Source organism: Megascapheus bottae, chromosome 9 (genome assembly GCF_031878675.1).
Source record: "Megascapheus bottae isolate mThoBot1 chromosome 9, mThoBot2.hap1, whole genome shotgun sequence".
Classification (NCBI taxonomy): domain Eukaryota; kingdom Metazoa; phylum Chordata; class Mammalia; order Rodentia; family Geomyidae; genus Megascapheus; species Megascapheus bottae.
In genome coordinates this window covers 31200539-31218951 of record NC_143517.1, presented here as the reverse complement: position 1 = coordinate 31218951, position 18413 = coordinate 31200539, and the positions used below count along the sequence as shown (strand labels likewise).

At 34.7% G+C, this 18413-nt stretch overlaps 1 protein-coding gene across 1 annotated transcript in view; it reads right to left on the bottom strand.

Moving 5' to 3' along the window:
- Positions 1–5397: 5397 nt before the first annotated feature.
- Positions 5398–18413, bottom strand: part of Cnbd1 (cyclic nucleotide binding domain containing 1) — a 245832-nt gene continuing 232816 nt past the window's right edge. The window contains exons 12-13 of the mRNA XM_090338696.1: positions 15872–15931; positions 5398–5511 (exon numbers count right to left, since the gene is read on the bottom strand). Of these exons, the coding sequence (XP_090194822.1) occupies positions 5398–5511; positions 15872–15931 (174 nt within the window). The remainder of the gene's footprint in view (positions 5512–15871; positions 15932–18413) is intronic.

The following is an 18413-nucleotide window of genomic DNA, read 5'->3' as shown; positions in this document are numbered from 1 at the left end:
TAAGAGAATCATTACAATCTCAAAATGTGATAATAGTTGTTATAAATATTAATATCAAAATGACTGAAATTGAAAAGTGACAAGTGGCTCTGATTAGATACAGATGTAAAATAGAAACCAGAATGCAAAGTTTTTATTCTGTTTTTTTGTTTTGTTTTTTTTATTGAGCAGAGAAGGAACTCAATTCTGTTCAACTTCAGGATACATATATGACAAGGCAGAAGAATTTTTAGGATTGAGTGTAAAACCCTGTTTAACAAACAAAAAGTCAAATAACAAATCAAGCTATATGCGACATCTTAAACAATCTACTCGAAAATCTTATTTTTTTCAAACAGAAAAGAAATCGAGAACAGCACAATGAAACTGGTTCTACTGTTATGATTTTTATTAGTTTGTTAATTGAATTTGACACGTGTACAATCTTTTCTTTTTTGCTCTACTTATTTTCATACGTAAGGTAAGCAATGCACTCTTCCCTTTTCCTCCAACTTCACTGAATAATCCCTACTTCATTCCAATGGCTCCTCTTCTGCTCTTGTATTTCCCCGAACTCAATCCCCAGAGTTGCTGTTAGCTTTAACAACATTCTCTTCAAGTGGCTTTAAAGAGCATTTTAGAAATAAGGCTCCATGCTTTCTGCCATTTGTAACAGTGAGCACACATCTAGGATTTTTCTAGCTGAGAATCATAATAGCTCAAAACTATGTACATATGGCCATATAGAGTAAAACTAAGTGAAATGAACTCCAGGATGTGGAAATAAGAGGTTTAACATTGTGGTTGTTTTTGATATGCTATGTGAAGATGTTTCTTTTCTCTCTTGTCCCTTTATAGTTCATCTCATGTTGTTACTGTATCTGACTTAGGTACTTGGTAGATTGTATATATATATATATATATATATATATATATATATTTGTTTATTTTAAACAGGGAAGGAAAGGAGTAAAGCATGATGATTGGGAGGGATGGGAAGAGGGAAAGTGGGAGAAAAGCATGGGAAGGAGTACCAGTGTTCAGGAAGTAATGTTCCCACTACCTGATAAATGTAATTGTAGCCCCTCTATACACCACTCCGATGATAAAATAAAACATAAAAAAATTAGGTCATTCAGATGTGTCTAAAATCTACTGTTTCCATCAGCTTACATGGGCAACAATTTTTTATTGATATATACACCTTGAGCTTAATGTATCCTAAATACAACCTTTGATTGCCCTTCCTACTTTCACACACAAGAAAGGTATACTTCCATTTTTCCTTATTCGTGCTAAATACCTAAAATACCAAATAAACAAAAGGCACATGTTATCCTTAATATGTGGCTATTAGATCCAAGCAGTACAAGTACAATGACTCACTATTTGCGTACCCAATGCTATGGACATGGTATTGGAAATATAAACACAACTACATAGACATAAAAATTTATGACTCTATAGACATAATGTTTTATTACATAGATTAATATGTATCTATGACATATAAACTGATTTTAATTATGTTCTAAAATCTAAGTGCCAGTGATTGTATATAGAGATTCCCTTCTTGAATTCTTGTTTGTTAAACATGTCATTTGAAATAAGATGTAAAAATCAATGTTAATTAATAAAAAAACACAACAAATATTTCATGCAGAACACAATAGTATAACTCATTAAACAACTTGTCTCCCCAAGTAGATAAAAAGCTAATTTCAAAACATTAAAACAAGCCTTTAAATACTATAGGCTTCCTAAAGATCATATTGGCCTATAATAAGAATACAATAAACATTAGCTGTTGTTGTAAGGTTAACCCCAATGGAGAAATAAGGAAGCCCTATATATTAGATGGCCGCAGAAATTCAGGTGTGCCTCAAATTGGAAATATGGGTGTTCCTGAAATAAATCTTTATAACCCCCCAAAAGAAGTTTGAAAGAAGAAAACACGGAAGCCATTAAATTTTTTTTATTGTAATTAGTAAAAGGGTTACATGATATTTGCCAGATAGAAGGTGCATTAATTCACATACATTGATACCCTTTCACATGTCTTGGTACCCATTACCCTCCCCCCACACCCCACACCAGTCTTGGTTTTCCCCCCTTCCCTATCAAATTTCAAATAACCAAATACAAATAAATTCAATATATCAGATAACAAAGTGAGATACTATACCAATATGAGATAACCAAGGAACAGCAAAGGAGATGAGAGACAACATAGTACATTAAGGACAACAATCATTCATTATATGGCTTTTGTTTCAATATCCTGGAGGTCCTTTCAATTAGCTTCATACTGTAGGAAGCCATTAAATTTAAGTGTTAAATCTTTTTGTTTACACAACCTCATTCCTAAGATGAACATAAAATTTCTTTTTGTGGCATTGTCTCCTTATTTCATTTTTGTGTGGATCCTGAGGTTGGACTGGGAAATGGCCACTATTCCTGAGCATTTTTGCTAAAGACTAGAATTCTACCACTTGAGACACAGTTCCATTTCTGGTTTTTTGTTAACTGATTGGACAAAGTCTTCTTCCTGGGCTAACTTTGAACCATCCTTCTCAAATCTCAGCTTCCTAGGATTACAGGCCTGAACCATGACTGTCCAGCTGATTACTGTTTTATTTTGTTAAGAAGGCCACTGGTCTGCTCCCTTTTTGATATAATGACTCCAGTCTCAGAAGCTGAATATTCTGCTGACAAAGGCTTTTTTTCCCTTCTAGGACCCAGAAAGAGGCACTTGAAAAGTAGCTAATTGAAATTGAATTACTCTATTTAAAAACAAAGCATAATAAGGACCAGGGAGCCACTGATACCAGCCATAGTCGCTGAATTGGGGACACAACAGAAGATTGTCAAACTTTGACATAGCCCTACTTTGACATATGTCAAAGTTTGACATAGCCCTACTAGAAAGTTTAAACTTCAGTTTGGGCAATGAACATGGAAGAAAAGAAACCTCATACTTATACCTGGCCAGGATCAGGACCCATTGCATAAGGTTTATAGGCAGAAATAAAACTCTAGAGCCTCTGAGATGTTCAAAATCATTGAAATACATATGGTTCTACGGTGTTATGGTGACATATCTTACAAACTGAGTCATTTTTTTAGTTTTGGATATTCTATTTTCAAATTGGACTAACATTTTATATTTATAGTTAAGAGGTAATAAAGTCATAATTTCTTTTAAAAATTATATTTTGTGGTTGGGTAATGTATAGAGGGGTTATAGTTACATTAGTTAGGTAATGGGTGCATTACTTCTCAAACCTTGATACCCTTTCCCATGTTTTTGTCCTCCTTACCCTCCCACCATCCCCTCCTAATCATCTTGTTTTCCCCTTCCCTTCCCTATTTCAAATAAGCAAATAAACGTATATACAATATGCCAGATAACAAAGTCAGATATAGTAACCACATGAGATTAACCATAAGGGGAAAACAAGAGAAAGGAAATAACTTCATATAGTATATTAAGAACAACAATCTCAAAGATAAACATCTTGTTTCCATATCCTAGAATTCATTTTGTTTAATCTCATCTTGTATGCTACATGTATATAGCTTTAATTTCTATAAAATGAAAATATTCATTTTTCTAAAATGGGAAAAAAACCACATTTAATTATAAATTGGAAGTGACTTTAATAAATAATATTAATATATTTAATATATATTTAATATATAAACAGTTTCTTTTTAAACTCGGTCATCCAAATAAGGTGTTCTGGTAGGGTTTTCTGGAGTTGCTCTGCTTGGAGTTATTTAGATATTTCACAATTCACAATATTTACCAGCCTAAAGGTAGGCAACTTAAACAAAAGTATTCATAAGGCTCTTATAGACCTATTATCTTATAATTTTATCATTTTATAGTAATTTAAACTACTTTACATTATCAATATTCTCCATTTATGCCAACGGGCATCATCTTCTCTATCTTATTTCATTTATAATACAAGAGCTTGAAAAGCACCTTCAGATGCAATTTGTACATGACCTGATATGTTTTCATGGTTTCATAAGCATGAAAGATTTAAAAGAACTGTACCTAGGATTGCATTATTTATAAAGGGAGGTATGAAATAGCATGTCAGGAAAAGAAATTAAAGCAAAAGAGCAATAGGTTAGTAAAAATCTTCACTCTTTACTGTATTTTCAGATTAAACACGACTCTAAAATTGGAGGATGATGGCAGCGAAACCTGGACTTCCTACCGCAACATCAGAGCAATTTCTTTTCCACTATAAGTGATCTCACATAACATTGCCAGAAAACCTTGAATTATTTTTATTTAGGGACATTTTGAAGACTTGCAAAATAAACATCCATTGGCAAGGATGGGCATTTCCTGATGTTTCTTATGAAAAAAATTGAGAATCAATACGACAAATCTTAGATGTTTACTAAAATACTAATTTTTCTCCATTTTTTATCTGTACAATGAGAAACAAAAATAAAACATAAGTGGGTCTGAGAAGAAATTAATGTGATAACATGAGACAATTTTTAAATGTTTCTTTGTAGAAGATAATGCTACAGGAATTGAAGATCTTTCTCTAAAACCTTATTTCAAAGATAAAGAATAGTCATTGCCAAAACTTACATTCTGAAAAAGGCTACATTAGAATTATGTGATACTCATGGAAAATTCTTTTAGGTTAATAGATTGGATAGAAATCCTATTTAGTTAATTATTCTATATAGCACTAAGTAAATAGCCTGCTTTTCTTTTTCTTATTTTTGCCAGTCCCGGGCTTGGGCTCAGAGCCTGAGCACGGTTTGAACTTCCTCAAGGCTCTACCACTGAACCACAGCACCACTTCTGGCTTCTTTCTTTCTATGTATGTGGTACTGAGAAATTGAACCCGGGTTTTCGTGCATGCTAGGCAAGCACTCTACCACTAGGCCAAACTTCCAGCCCAATAGCCTGTTTGTTTAATAAGCCTAATATTATAATCATAAAGTCTAATGTTATATAGATCTTAGAATGCAAAATCTCACTGTATTTCTATTAAAGAACTAAAGAATGATATTGCCTTCAATTAGGATTTACTACCTTCAATTAGGATTTACTTTTCAGAAATTTTTTACTTAGAACTTTGTGTTCTAATTAAAATCATTATTATTGAGGACATGTTTTTATTTTTAATAAGGAAATATGATCATATATAAAAGGAAAACAGAAGAATATTAAACTGAAATGTTATGTATCCAAATCAAATGTATTAAGAAAAACTGACATAAAAATAAATAGTTAGGAAAATGGTCCTTCGGTAGAAATAGAGGTGTCTGCTCATCATATAGACTATTATAACAAGTCAAAATTATAAATTTAAAAAGAAAAAGACAAGAAAAAACTCAGTAGTCCAAGTTGAAGATTCTTATGAGCCAGTGATTTTATTAATTAATTAGAACATTCTTGAGATTTCTAGGAATGCTTTTCCACTCATGAGCCCATCTTCCAAAGCCTGGAATAATTCCATTATGAAACAAGGTCTTGTTTAAGGTCATATCCTAGAAAGAATTAATAAAAATAATTTGTCCTCTCATTATACTTGATTGTCATTTTTTTTTGCCAGTCCTGGGGCTTGAACCCAGGCCCAAGACACTGTCCTTGGACACATTTTGCTCAAGGTTAGCACTCTCCACTTGAGCCACATCACCACTTCCAGTTTCTGTGTATATGATTCTGGGGAATCCAACTCAGGGCTTTGTGCGTGCTAGGTGAGCAGACTACCACAAGGCTATGAGTTACCACTAGGCCACACACCCTTCCCTCATCATTATACTTTAAAATGCCTAATACCCTTTCATTCTATATAAAAGCTTACTAAAAACAAAAATATTAGTAATTCTTAGGAAACATTTTTAAGAATCTATAACGTATGATTTCTAGATGATTTTAATACAATTATGTCAATGTTAATATCAAGAAATTATTTATGAAATGAAGCTAGTTTCACATTTACAAGCCAAGTACATAATTATAAATTATTGAGAAAATAAAAAAGAATCTGAAGTACAAGTCTTATAACTTAACAAAAATGGAAGCTTTTCGGTGTATAGTTTTTTGTTTTTGCTTTTTTTTCGGGGGCGGGTCAGTCGTGGGGTTTGAACTCTGAGCCTGAGCGCTGTCCCTGAACTCTTCAGCTCAAGGCTACTGCCCTGCCCCTTGAGCAACAGCACCACTTCTGATTTTCTGGTGGTTAACTGGAGATAAGAGTCTCACAGACTTTAGTGCCTGGGCTGGCATTGAACCGAGATCCTCAGATCTCAGCCTCCTGAGTAGCTAGGATTACAGATGTGAGCCACGAGCATCAGGCTATAGTTTGTTATTTTTAAGCGTTATTTTCTGCCTCTCTCTGGGACATCTCTTTGGGTGATCTCCTTAGAATTCTCTGGCCTATTAATGTGAGTAGTTGCCCTGTAACTTGCTTTGGTTAATAATGCAAGAGGCATGGGCTGTGTCTTCCTTAGTCTTCCACACTTTAGGGTCTTCCCTGCACTGAGTGACTCCTTTGCAGTGAAACAATGCCCCATTCTGACATGATGCAGACATGCAGTCAGTCTATGTGGGAGAAGTGAGCAGTGAACTTTTCCTGTTCAGTCTCTCATATCTAAAATATATAAACAGCTCAAAAAATGGAATCATTCCAAAACTAATCTCCAAAGAAACAACCACCCCATTAAAAGATGGGCCAAAAACTTAAAGAGAGTCTTCTCTGAAGAAGAAATAAGAATGGCCTATGGACACCTGAAGAAATGCTTGACATCTCTGGCCAAAAAAGAAATGCAAGTCAAAACAACTCTAAGATTCCACCTCACTCCAGTTAGAAAGATCAGGATCAAGAACGCTAATAACATCACATGCTGCAGGGGATGTGGCCAGGAGGGATCACTACTACACTGTTGGTAGGAGTGCAAACTCATTCAACCACTATGGAAAGCAGTATGGCAGTTCCTCAAAAGACTAAACGTAGAACTCCCCTATGACCCAGAAATTCCACTACTTGGCATTTACCCAATTGTCTAGAAACAAGGATATACTAAATCCACTAGCACAACGATGTTCATTGCAGCACTATTTACCATAGCAAAGATATGGAACCACCCCAGATGTCCCTCAATTGATGAGTGGATCAACAAGATGTGGTATTTATACACAATGGATTTCTCTGCTGCTGTCAGAAAGAATGAAATTGCCCCCTTTGTTTTTTAAATTCTTACATCTCATTTTTATTTACAAGATTAATGTAGTTCTTCCCACCCCCTATACTAATATTACTATTATACAGTAATATGCTCATTTCCTATTGAAGTACTTCTCAGGAGAAAAAGTATGTGCTAATGCATTACAATTTTCTCATTCATTTGAATATTTACAATAATCTTAGTTAAAAAAGAACATATGCTAAAATTTGCTTCAGTTTTATACAAGCATGTTGCTAATCATCTCTTTTTCTCTGAGTTATAAACATCTTCCTTAAAAAGCCTAAATAATCCACACAGTGTTAATGAAAGGTGAAAACTATGTGATAATAACCTGCAATTTATTCTTTTCATTCTTACTAATTTTCTTCATTGGACTTATTAGTAATATAATTTTTGAAAAAATATCTATTATTATCAAAGATCATCTTAAAGAGAATCAAAGTTAGGTTCTATTGATTTACTGTTGATATTATACAGACTTAGAATGCAGAGACTTACTATTTCTTCAATTAGATCATTGAGTTCTACTAATTCAGGGCAGAAAAAAACAGAAACAGGGAACTATATCTTTGGGATTTGGAATAGAATTGAAAGTGTTTTACTAATTGCCTCTATTTCTCTCTGTGTGTTATAAAATTCAGATAAAATTTTAACATTTCTTTTAAACTAAGAAGTTCTGTGATATTTAGTGCATCTACATTATTGTGTGATCATCACTACCATCCATCTCCAGAATGTTTTAATTGTTCTAAATAATATCTATTAGTTTATATCTTCCCACGACTCTCCCTCAATTCTCAAGTAAACACCATTCTACGTGCTGTATCTGGGATTCTGAGACTTCTAAAGGAACTCATATGCTTAATATTTGCCCTACTTTGACTTACTGCATTTCACATAAGATCTTCAAAGTTCAACCAATTCCCTCTAATAGTACTTTTTTTCCTAGCTGGAAAATAAGGATATATTTGGTAACAAAGTTGTTTTAAAACATGGAAGTAATGTTTTTAGTGGACAGCAAATTCTAGCAAATTTAAGCATGTGTTTTCTGTTTGAGAGAGAGCCTGGGGAACAGACAAGGAAGCTGTGGAAGTTGACATCATAGCTCTTGTATTTTCCCTCGGTGTGCCAGAATATTCAGTTGAACACTTTTCACCACTTCTTCATCTGTGGTTTACACTGGGAATTGAACATTGCATACTTAATGCTTGGTTTGCAAATGAACAAAAGCTTTATAACAATCTCCTTGCCTATCCTCCCATCTTAACTTATGAAAATCAGTATGTTTTACTATTAGAAACCTACTCATGAAAATCATTTAGGAGCATGTCATTGTTAAAAAAAATCATACCATGGCAGTGAGGACAAAGAATGTCAAGTAAAACACAAAGATAAAAGCTAAGGCTATATTACCATACAATTAGACATATCCCATTATGAATTGTCTGAGTCCCTGATGACAGAACATGGTCCACTGAAAAATTCATTCTCAGGACTTAAGCTCCATCCTAAAGCTGCCTGCACATTTCCTAGTAGATTGTGTGTTTCTGTCTTTTTCCCCCAGGCCTTGGGGGTTGAACTCAGGGCATGGATGCTGTTCCATAGATTTTGGCTCAGCTAGTGCTCTACCACTTGAGTCACAGCTCCATTTCTCATTGTTTTTGTGGTTATTTGGAGACAAAAGTCTTGTGGACTTTCCTGTCTGGGCTAGCTTCAAACCAGGATCCTTAGATCTCAGCCTCCCAAGTGGCTAGGATTGCAGGCATGAGACACCAGATGTCTGGCTGATGATACCTTTTAATCAAAAGCAGTAAATGAGACAAGATCAGACTCATTTTCAGGACAAATACAAGCACTAATTTCACCAGAAGCACAACAAGGTAATCTTTTGGTTTTTATTCTCAAATGTTACACTAAGTTCACTTAATCAAATATGAGATAATTTTGATCATCACATGACAAATTGTTTTGTTTACTCAGAAAGTTCAATAGTTTATTTAGAAGCTTAGTTTATTTTTTTAATCCTTGAGATACATGGTTCAAATTCATCAACAGATGAAAAGTATTCAAAAGTCAAAATTAAAGTAACATTGACATACCTTTAATATTTCTATAGCAAGAGAAGCACATGTACCAATATTTCTTGCAATGAATGCTATTTAATAAGTACTTGGGGGCTTTTAATCTGTCTTTTGTGAATAAATTTTGTTTACAAATTATTAGAAATTGAAACTACCCAGGAGACAACATTTGGTTATAATGTCCATTCTGTGTATGACATGGCTCCATTAAGCAAGGACAGCTAGCATGTTACTTTTATTGCTTATACAAGTACCTTGTTTTACCATGAGTTTGAGCTTAATGACCTTTAATTATAGAAGTGGGTTGATGCCATTTTGTGAACCTACTTGCCTGTTGTGGTACATAAGGAATTTTGAGCCTAGAGGACAAATTCCATGGCTATTTTTTCTTGGATTGTGTATCATGTACTCTATAAATACTAATTGTGCCTCTATAGAGATTCCATTTACTGTTTGGCTTGGTTTTCTCCATGCCATATTTAATATAGATTGGTCTTGAATGCTTAAATACAAAATAAACAACCAGAATAATGCTTCAACAAATCAAGTAAATTGTATTCGATATTTTGTTCCTTTTTTAATATCCAGAAACAATGAGACATAAATTATCCAAATATGAATTTGTTTCTATAGCAGTTCTATGCTTGTTATTGAATGTGCATTTGCAAGTAAAAACATGAGCTCAAATTCCCACAGACCAATATACAAATACAGGTGTCAGGTATTTCAAATCTAAGAAAAGATGATTCAATTAAGCGTTCATGCTTGAATCTTGCATCTATAGCTTCAAATAAAATGCAATAGTTTCATGAGTGAATGGCTGATATTTCTTTCCAGAACAATCCCAGTGAAAAGAATAAACAAACTTTATGATTAAAATCAATAGTTGGTTTAATGGGCAAGGAAAAGACCTTCAATTCTCAATAACGTATTCTACTTCAGTCATGAAGAGTAGCCCAGGGCATCAGGTCAATTAATATAATACCTTGGTACACAGAGACTTAGGCATAACAAGTGAAATTTAATTTAGTATTCTCATGTTAATCATGAGAAGGTCTAGCAGAGAGCAACAACATAATTAAAAAAAAGAAAACAGGATTTATGAGTGAGTCTGAGAGAACAGGTGAAATATAGTCTTGAGTAGAGAGAGCTACAAGATATTTAATTCCATTTTTCTATCTCTTGAAGTGAATAAGCAAAGAAATTATAATAGACCTAAAGCCTAGTTTGAATGTAATTCACCAAAAATACATATTTTGTTATGGCATTTATTCATTGAATATTTATTTTCTTGTTGCCTATAGAATCATGTGCTTTGGGCTATAGATTTAGGGAAAACAACTCACACTGATTATAATGTTAGTGAATGAAAATTTTTATGTTTCCTTTGTGAAGATTATTATGGGATACAGCCAGGTTTTCTTTTTTTTTTTTTAGTTGTTTGTTTTGTTTTTCTAACAGTCCTGGGCTTGAGCTCAGGGCTCTGAGCACTGTCCTTGGGTTTTTTCTCAAGGCTAGAACCCTACCACTTGAGCCACGTACCACTTGTGGCTTTTTCTATGTATGTGGTACCTAAGAATCAGACCCAGATCTTTATGCGTGCTACGGAAGCACTCTACCACTTGGCCAAATCCCCGACCCAAGAGCTGGGTTTTTGTTCAAAAAACAAACCAAAAAAGACAGAGTAAACAATCTATCAATGAAAGTCAAGGGCAATAATTTGAGAACAGATAGTAGTGCCAAGTAGATAGTATGATTTGTTGGAAGACTAACTTCTAAATTGGTGGAAGATTCTAGGAAACACAAAGAAAAAAAATGAATTGGGCTCCTGTAGTCCACACCCATAACCCTGGCTACTCAGAAAGCTGAGATCTGAAGATTGCAGCTCAAAGCCGGTTGAGTAAGTCCATGAGACTCTTACTTCCGATTAACCACCAGAAAACTGGAAATGGTTCAAAGTCATAGAGCCCCAGCCTTGGACAAAAAAGCTGAAGGACAGAGATCAGGCCCTGCTGTCAAGCCCCATGATCTTCAAATACATACATACATATATACATACATAACTGGATGTTCAATAGCTTTGACTAGTTTGCAATACTAAATAGATTGACTAGAGTTAGGCCCTCTGGTAGAAATCTGACTGGTATATATAATCTACATAAATAAAAAAATATATATAATCTACATAAATAAAATAATGAGCAAGAAGGTTTAAAACCAAACATTATTCACTTGAAAAGTTAATTTACTAGAATTACGTTGAATCCAGCAAATGTGTGGCAAACAGTAATGTGACTCATTTGTCCTCCAAATTTTGCCCTTTTAATTAATTTCTAATAATACTAAGTAGTCAGACACCCCTCTTTTCTGATTTCCTTCTCCTACCAATTGTGGTGGAATAGTTCCTATGTCCTTATCACTTTTTTATCCTCTGGAAAATTTAATTTAGTAGTTACAGTGTTCAGGGCCACAATGATTAATTTGTCTGAATGAAAAACCAAAGGATGCATTCATAATCTGAAACTGTCTTGTTTTAAGACAATATATGTTAAAAAATAAAAAGAGCCTAGCTACACGGGAGGCTGAGATCTGAGGATCAAGGATCAAAGCCAGTCCAGGCCCAAAAGGATCTGAGGCTCTTATCTCCAATTAATCTCTAGAAAACGGGAAGTGGGACTTGGGTAAAGTGTAGGGTGGTAGCCTTGAGCTGAGGGCTCAGGGACAGCACCCAGGTGGACTTCATGCACCGTGACCCGCCAAAAAATAAACAAATAAGAAGAAAGAAAGAGAGAGAGAGAGAGAGAGAGAGAGAGAGAGAGAGAGAGAGAGAGAGAGAGAGAGAGAGAGAGAGAGAGAGAGAGAGAGAGAGAGAGAGAGAGAGAGAGAGAGAGAGAAAGGAAGGAAGGAAGGAAGGAAGGAAGGAAGAAAGAAAGAAAGAAAGAAGAAGAAAGAAAGAAAGAAAGAAAGAAAGAAAGAAAGAAAGAAAGAAAGATTCTGTTCACCCGAGGATCTTTGCAAAGGTAAATTGGGATTTGGAATTTGAAATTGGCTATGGGGTGACTATGGACAATTCAAAATTCTATAAATCAAGTTTTTATGGTGACAGATGGGGATAGGAATATTTTAAATGCTGACTAGCATGCTGCTATATACAATTGTGTCTCCCATCCCCGCATATCATTTTGCTCCAGTTTGTGGGAAACAATCAGAAAGAAAAAAAAAATGGCTGTGGAGGACTTACATTGATTTAATCTGGTAGGCAAGGAACTATGAACATGAAAACTCATAAGCTGTCCCTGTTACAGCACAGATAGAGTCTATAAACTACAAAGTCTGAGGTGTTTACTCTCATGAGACATTTAATGTCTACATGTTCCAGTGTTCCTCATGGGTATCGTACAAGGGAGAAAAGAAATCAAAATTGACTTTCATGACAATTGGCTGACAACAAGTACAATAGATGTTTCCATTAGGAGTAATCATTGCATGACAGGAAACAGGATATCTTTAACAAATGTTTCAGTGGCACAGGAATTTACATAGTGGACAAATAATCTATAATCTAGGACTTGGGGTAAGAACAACAATCTTAATTTGCAACTGTGTAAATCACTTTGTATGAAATGATTTTGTATGCTTAATAAATATGAGAGGTTTCTATATCCATTCAGGAACTTCTGAATCAGGCTCTACATGAGTGATAGCAGTGTGTCACAGCAAGCTGTCATTTAAGAAACAACAGCACGAATTCAGGAAGAGGCTTGGGCTTGCACATGTACCAGGAAGCCTCCTTCTCAAAGATTTGGGGGTCACTTCAAGAATAATAGCCCTGCCAGTGTATGTAATTCTTTCTTTCAGAAATTACACCCTACTAAGTAAAACAGACAAGTAATCAGGTATAAGTAGATGTGTGTCTAACAAAAGAGAAAATGGCTTTCAGAAAACTGAAAGGTGTTAAGTTTTCGGAGGGCAAGAAATGTTGAAAGGTACAAAATTACCACAAAACTGTATGTAATTAAAATAATGAGATTTCCACTTTCAAGGAAAATGTGAAAACATTAAAGTGTTTTATTTGTTTCATTTGGTGCACAGGAGTAAACAAATGATCAATTTTATTTTAGAATCATTTAAAAATAACATTTAAAAGAAATGTATGTATATAACATTTCAAAACGTATTACTCTTCATATTTTAGTAAATTATTATGTTTGCAAAGATTCAAAGTCTCTTCAAAGGGTTAAATCAAACCTCAGACTAAATTAGAATCTGTAATAAGAATTATCTAAAATAACATAAAATTAGATACTTATCAAGGCAAGAGCAATTATCACTCTGACAAAGATTGCATCATTGTAGATGTGGCTGGAAAGCACTTTTCTCATGGGCATTAGTCCATTCTTTGTTTCAGTAAGCTAATTATTTGGAAGATGATTCTGACACTCCTTACTAAATAGATCAGTTGCCCTAGTCTTCCCATACACACTTAGTATGCAATGAAAGCAAACTTTCAGGGTGCAGGTAGCTCAAGCCTGTAATCTTGGCCAGTCAGGAGGCTGAAATCTCAAGACAGCAGTCCAAACCCAATCCATGCATGAAAGTCTGTAAGACTCTTATCTCTATTGAACCACCAGAAAACTGAAAGTAGAGCTCGAAAGTGGTAGAATGCTTAGCCTTGCACAAAAAAGCTCAGTGACAGCACCTCAGCCCTGAGTTAAAGCCCCACAACCAACACAAAAGAAGAAGAGGAAGAAGACGAAGGAAGAAGAAGGAGAAAGAAGAGGAGGAGGAGGAGGAGGAGGAAGAGGAGGAAGAGGAGGAGGAGGAGGAGGAGGAGGAGGAGGAGGAGGAGGAGAAGGAGAAGAAGAAGAAGAAGAAGAAGAAGAAGAAGAAGAAGAAGAAGAAGAAGAAGAAGAAGAAGAAGAAGAAGAAGAAGAAGAAGAAGACGAGGAGGAGGAGGAGGAGGAGGAGGAAGAAGAGGAAGAAAGAGGAGGAGGAGGAGGAGGAGGAGAAGGAGAAGGAGAAGAAGAAGAAGAAGAAGAAGAAGAAGAAGAAGAAGAAGAAGAAGAAGAAGAAGAAGAAGAAGGAGGAGGAGGAGGAGGAGGAGGAGGAGGAGGAGGAAAGAAGGAAGGAAGGAAGGAAGGAAGGAAGGAAGGAAGGAAGGAAGGAAGGAAGGAAGGAAGGAAGGAAGGAAGGAAGGAGAAAAAAAGACCAGAAAGATTATAGGCCTCAAATCATTGCTATGTACCACTTACTAATGGTCCAGACCCATATCCCACAACTGAATTACCTGAAAAACCATGATCCTTTCTTCTATTATTTCAGTAACCCTTGGGACTATTATTTTATGAATATTTAACTTTCCCAGTGCCAAAGACTGAACCCAGGGCCTTGTCATTGAGCTAGATTCCTAGCTTCTAGGTATATTGTAAAATAAAATATCCTTCTTTTAAAAAAACTGCAAGTAGTTTTTCCTTTTTATAAACCATGTCCTGTCTCCCTTCACTTCAGTTCAAGAGTCTGCCAACAATAGAAGGAGGGGCTGCTATTTAAAGGGAGAATATTATCATAAATGTTTATGCCAGATTCCTTTTTCTTTTCTTCATATATTGGAAAATGTTTCTCAGATACATCATAATATTCTAGATACTTCTTTCTGTTCCTCGATATATTTAAAGATGTAACACACTGTATCTTTGAGGGTTTTATAAACTCTATGTATCTTACAAGGTATGAAATAGGTGATGATAATCAACTTAATAATAGTTATGCTAATTTTGCAGCTGGTATTTTTCAAGTGCCAAATATTTGGACTTGTATCACAAGACTGTAAAAATCACTGCTTTTTTCTTTTGCCATAAATAATACAAAATAATTGTATTATCCCTTTATACAGTCATGTTTTAATTAAAAAACTATTGTAAAGTTTTGAAAAACTCTTTTTACCTGCAGTTGGCTATGTCAGATTTGCCTAATATAAATGGTTGTTATATTAGCAATCTATAATGCTTCATAAGTTCATTCATCCCTCTAGTCCTTGATCTATTCCATTAGATAATAAAGCAATTTATACAAAAGGGAGAGAAGAGAAACCCAACATACAGTAAGTGCCTATCACACTATAGACAGTATGTATTTGTGTGGATAAAATTGGGGCAAAAAAGCAATTATCAGTTGGAGTTATTTTATATGTGTATTAGAAGACTGTGTTAAGCAAGCCGGGTGCTGCTCAGGAGGCTGAGATCTGAGGATCATGGTTCAAAGCCAGCATGGGCACAAAAGGACCAATTAACCTCTAGAAAATGGGAAGTGGGGCTTGGCTTTAGGGTAGGGTGGTAGCTTTGAGCTGAAGAGCTCAGGGACAATGCCCAGGCTGAATTCAAGCCTCACGACCTACAAACAAAAAAAGAAGAAGAGAGAAGAAGAGAGAAGAAGAAGAAGAAGAAGAAGAAGAAGAAGAAGAAGAAGAAGAAGAAGAAGAAGAAGAAGAAGAAGAAGAAGAAGACGACGACGACTGTGTTAAGCATATTTGGCATTCTATAGAAAGAAAAACTGCCTTAGTCTTTATATGTGTTATAGTATACCTTGAAATGTTTCCAGTCCTTCTCTTGTTCCTTTTGCATATAAGAGAATTTGACATCTTCCTACAAAAAATCCAAAGATTATATTGATTAAATGAAGAATATTTTATTCTCTCACTAGCTCACATTGTGTTTCAAACCACTAAATCTATAATCAAAGCATAACTTGAACACACAACCATGGCAGCTGGAAAACAGCAGCAAAAGAGTTGAATACACCTATAACAAAAGGTCATGAATATGAGGAATGCCTCAGCTATGACTGGTGAAGTTATTCCTCCAGAGACAATACCTCTGGAAATATAGTTTAACTTTTATTAATAAGAAACTAACACATTGACAATTTAGTTCTTTTGCTATAAGATGAAACATAATCACACCCTTATAGGCTTTTTCAGCATTCACATTTTAATAAAAATATTACTTTTTAAAATAAAGTAAGAAAAATCAGAGGGGTAAAATGGAACTTTTCCCCCCATTCTTAAGTGAACATTCAAGCCACATTATTTCTACCCTTGTGCATAGCATTGTCAGCGTTCCATTTGTTCTGTGTAGGTTACAATTGCAGCTGTTTTTCTCATTAAAATCAAAATTATTGACACAGTATGTAGAAGTGATTCTATATATGTTGAGTAGATGTTCACATTATACATACATATATACATTTTAAAAAGCTATCTTATTAGAAATCTCATAAGGTACTTAGTTACTATCTATTTATAGCAATATTTTGCATCTTGTAGTTTACATCTTGTGCTTTACATAAACATACAATGGTATTTTCTAAGAGAGCATTACTCAGTACTCCAACTATTCATATCTTAGTCTATGATAGTACATTATTTTCAGTGAATTGTTAAATAAAATGATTGAGAATTTGTTTCATGCTTTACCATAAATAATAATGAAATAAAATCATAGATACACATTAGTTTATGAAATAAAATATTCTATCTATAGAGTCATAGGTTTTTATGTCTATATAATTATTTTTATATTTCCATTACCATGTCCATAGCATTGGGTTTGTAAATATAGAGTCCTTGCTCTTGTACTCTTTGGATCTAATAGCCACATATTAAGGATACCATGCGCCTTTTGTTCCTTAGGTCTTGACTTGTCTCACTCAACATGATTCGCTCTAGATTCATCCACTTCCCTGCGAATGCCATTATTTTATCTTGTCTGTTGGCTATGTAGAATTATATGTTGTATATTTGAAAATTAAATTAATTTGATGCTGTTTATTGGTATAGAAAGGCTTTTATGTGCCTATTGTTACAATTTTCCACATTGTTATCTGATATATTTTATATGTGCTTAATTGGTTATTCGAAATTGGTTAGGGAAGGGGGGAAATCAAGATAAGTGGGGGGAGGGTGGGAGGGAAATGGGGACCATGTCATGAGAAAGGGTATCAATGTTTGTGAAGTTATGCACCTTCTATCTGGTGAATATAATGTAACCCTTCTATTAATCACAATAAAAAAATGAAAAAAGCATATATCATACAACAGCTTGTTTCCCCTCTTTTTTTTTTGCCAGTCCTGGGCTTGAGCTCAGGGCCTGAGCACTGTCCTTGGACTTTCTCAAGGCTAGAGCTCTACCACTTGAGCCTCACCAACACTTCTGGCTTTTTTCTATGTATGTGCTACTGAGGAATCGAACCCGGGTCTTCGTGCATGCTAGGCAAGTAATCTACCACTAGGCCAAACTCCCAGCCCATTGTTTCCCCTCTTAATTGTGGTCTTTCACATTGTAGTTTTTATTTGTTCAATAAGACTGGATTGTAATGAGATTGTGAATGAAAATCAAATAAGCAGAAGATGAGTTATGTGATTTAAAAATTTTAGCAAGTATAGGCAGATATAAATACACTAAGTATGATTGAAACATTAGATAATCCACAAGTACATAAGTATCTTACCTTATTTATAATTAGAGTTATTTTACTACTCAGAAAACATCGATTTGCAATGACGCTTGGATGATAAATGTTGTATGAGGCTACATTTGTTTTTATTAGGAGACTTGAGATAGTTTGGCAATCTCTTTTGAAATCATGCCTGTAATGACTCTCAGTATGAAGCAAACTTTAGAATTAATTTTGGTGGTTATAGCCTTCCTGACATTATGATTCCTCATACATGGGTAATGTTCTGGATAAGTTCACATTGTAGAATAACTAATGACCCCTTTCTCTTTTTGGCAGTCTAGTGAAAATATAAAACAGATGTTCAACATTAGCTGATGTCCAGGGTGACACACCAAGCATATGCAGGGAGGGGAAGTCCTGGAGCCTCTCATGCATGAGGATCGCTGACCAGTGCACCCAGCATTTCCATTTAGCCTCATTAGGTTTTGTAAGAGTAGGATTTCATTCATGGATTAGAAAATGAGACTGTCCCAGGTCCCAAACTCTTCACTCTGACAAAAGTACTTTGCTTCAAATATGAGTAATGATCCATAAGAATTTTAAAGCCATAATCACTTTTTCACATTTTCATATTACTTTAAAGTAAAATGACAGACTAACCACAGGCAT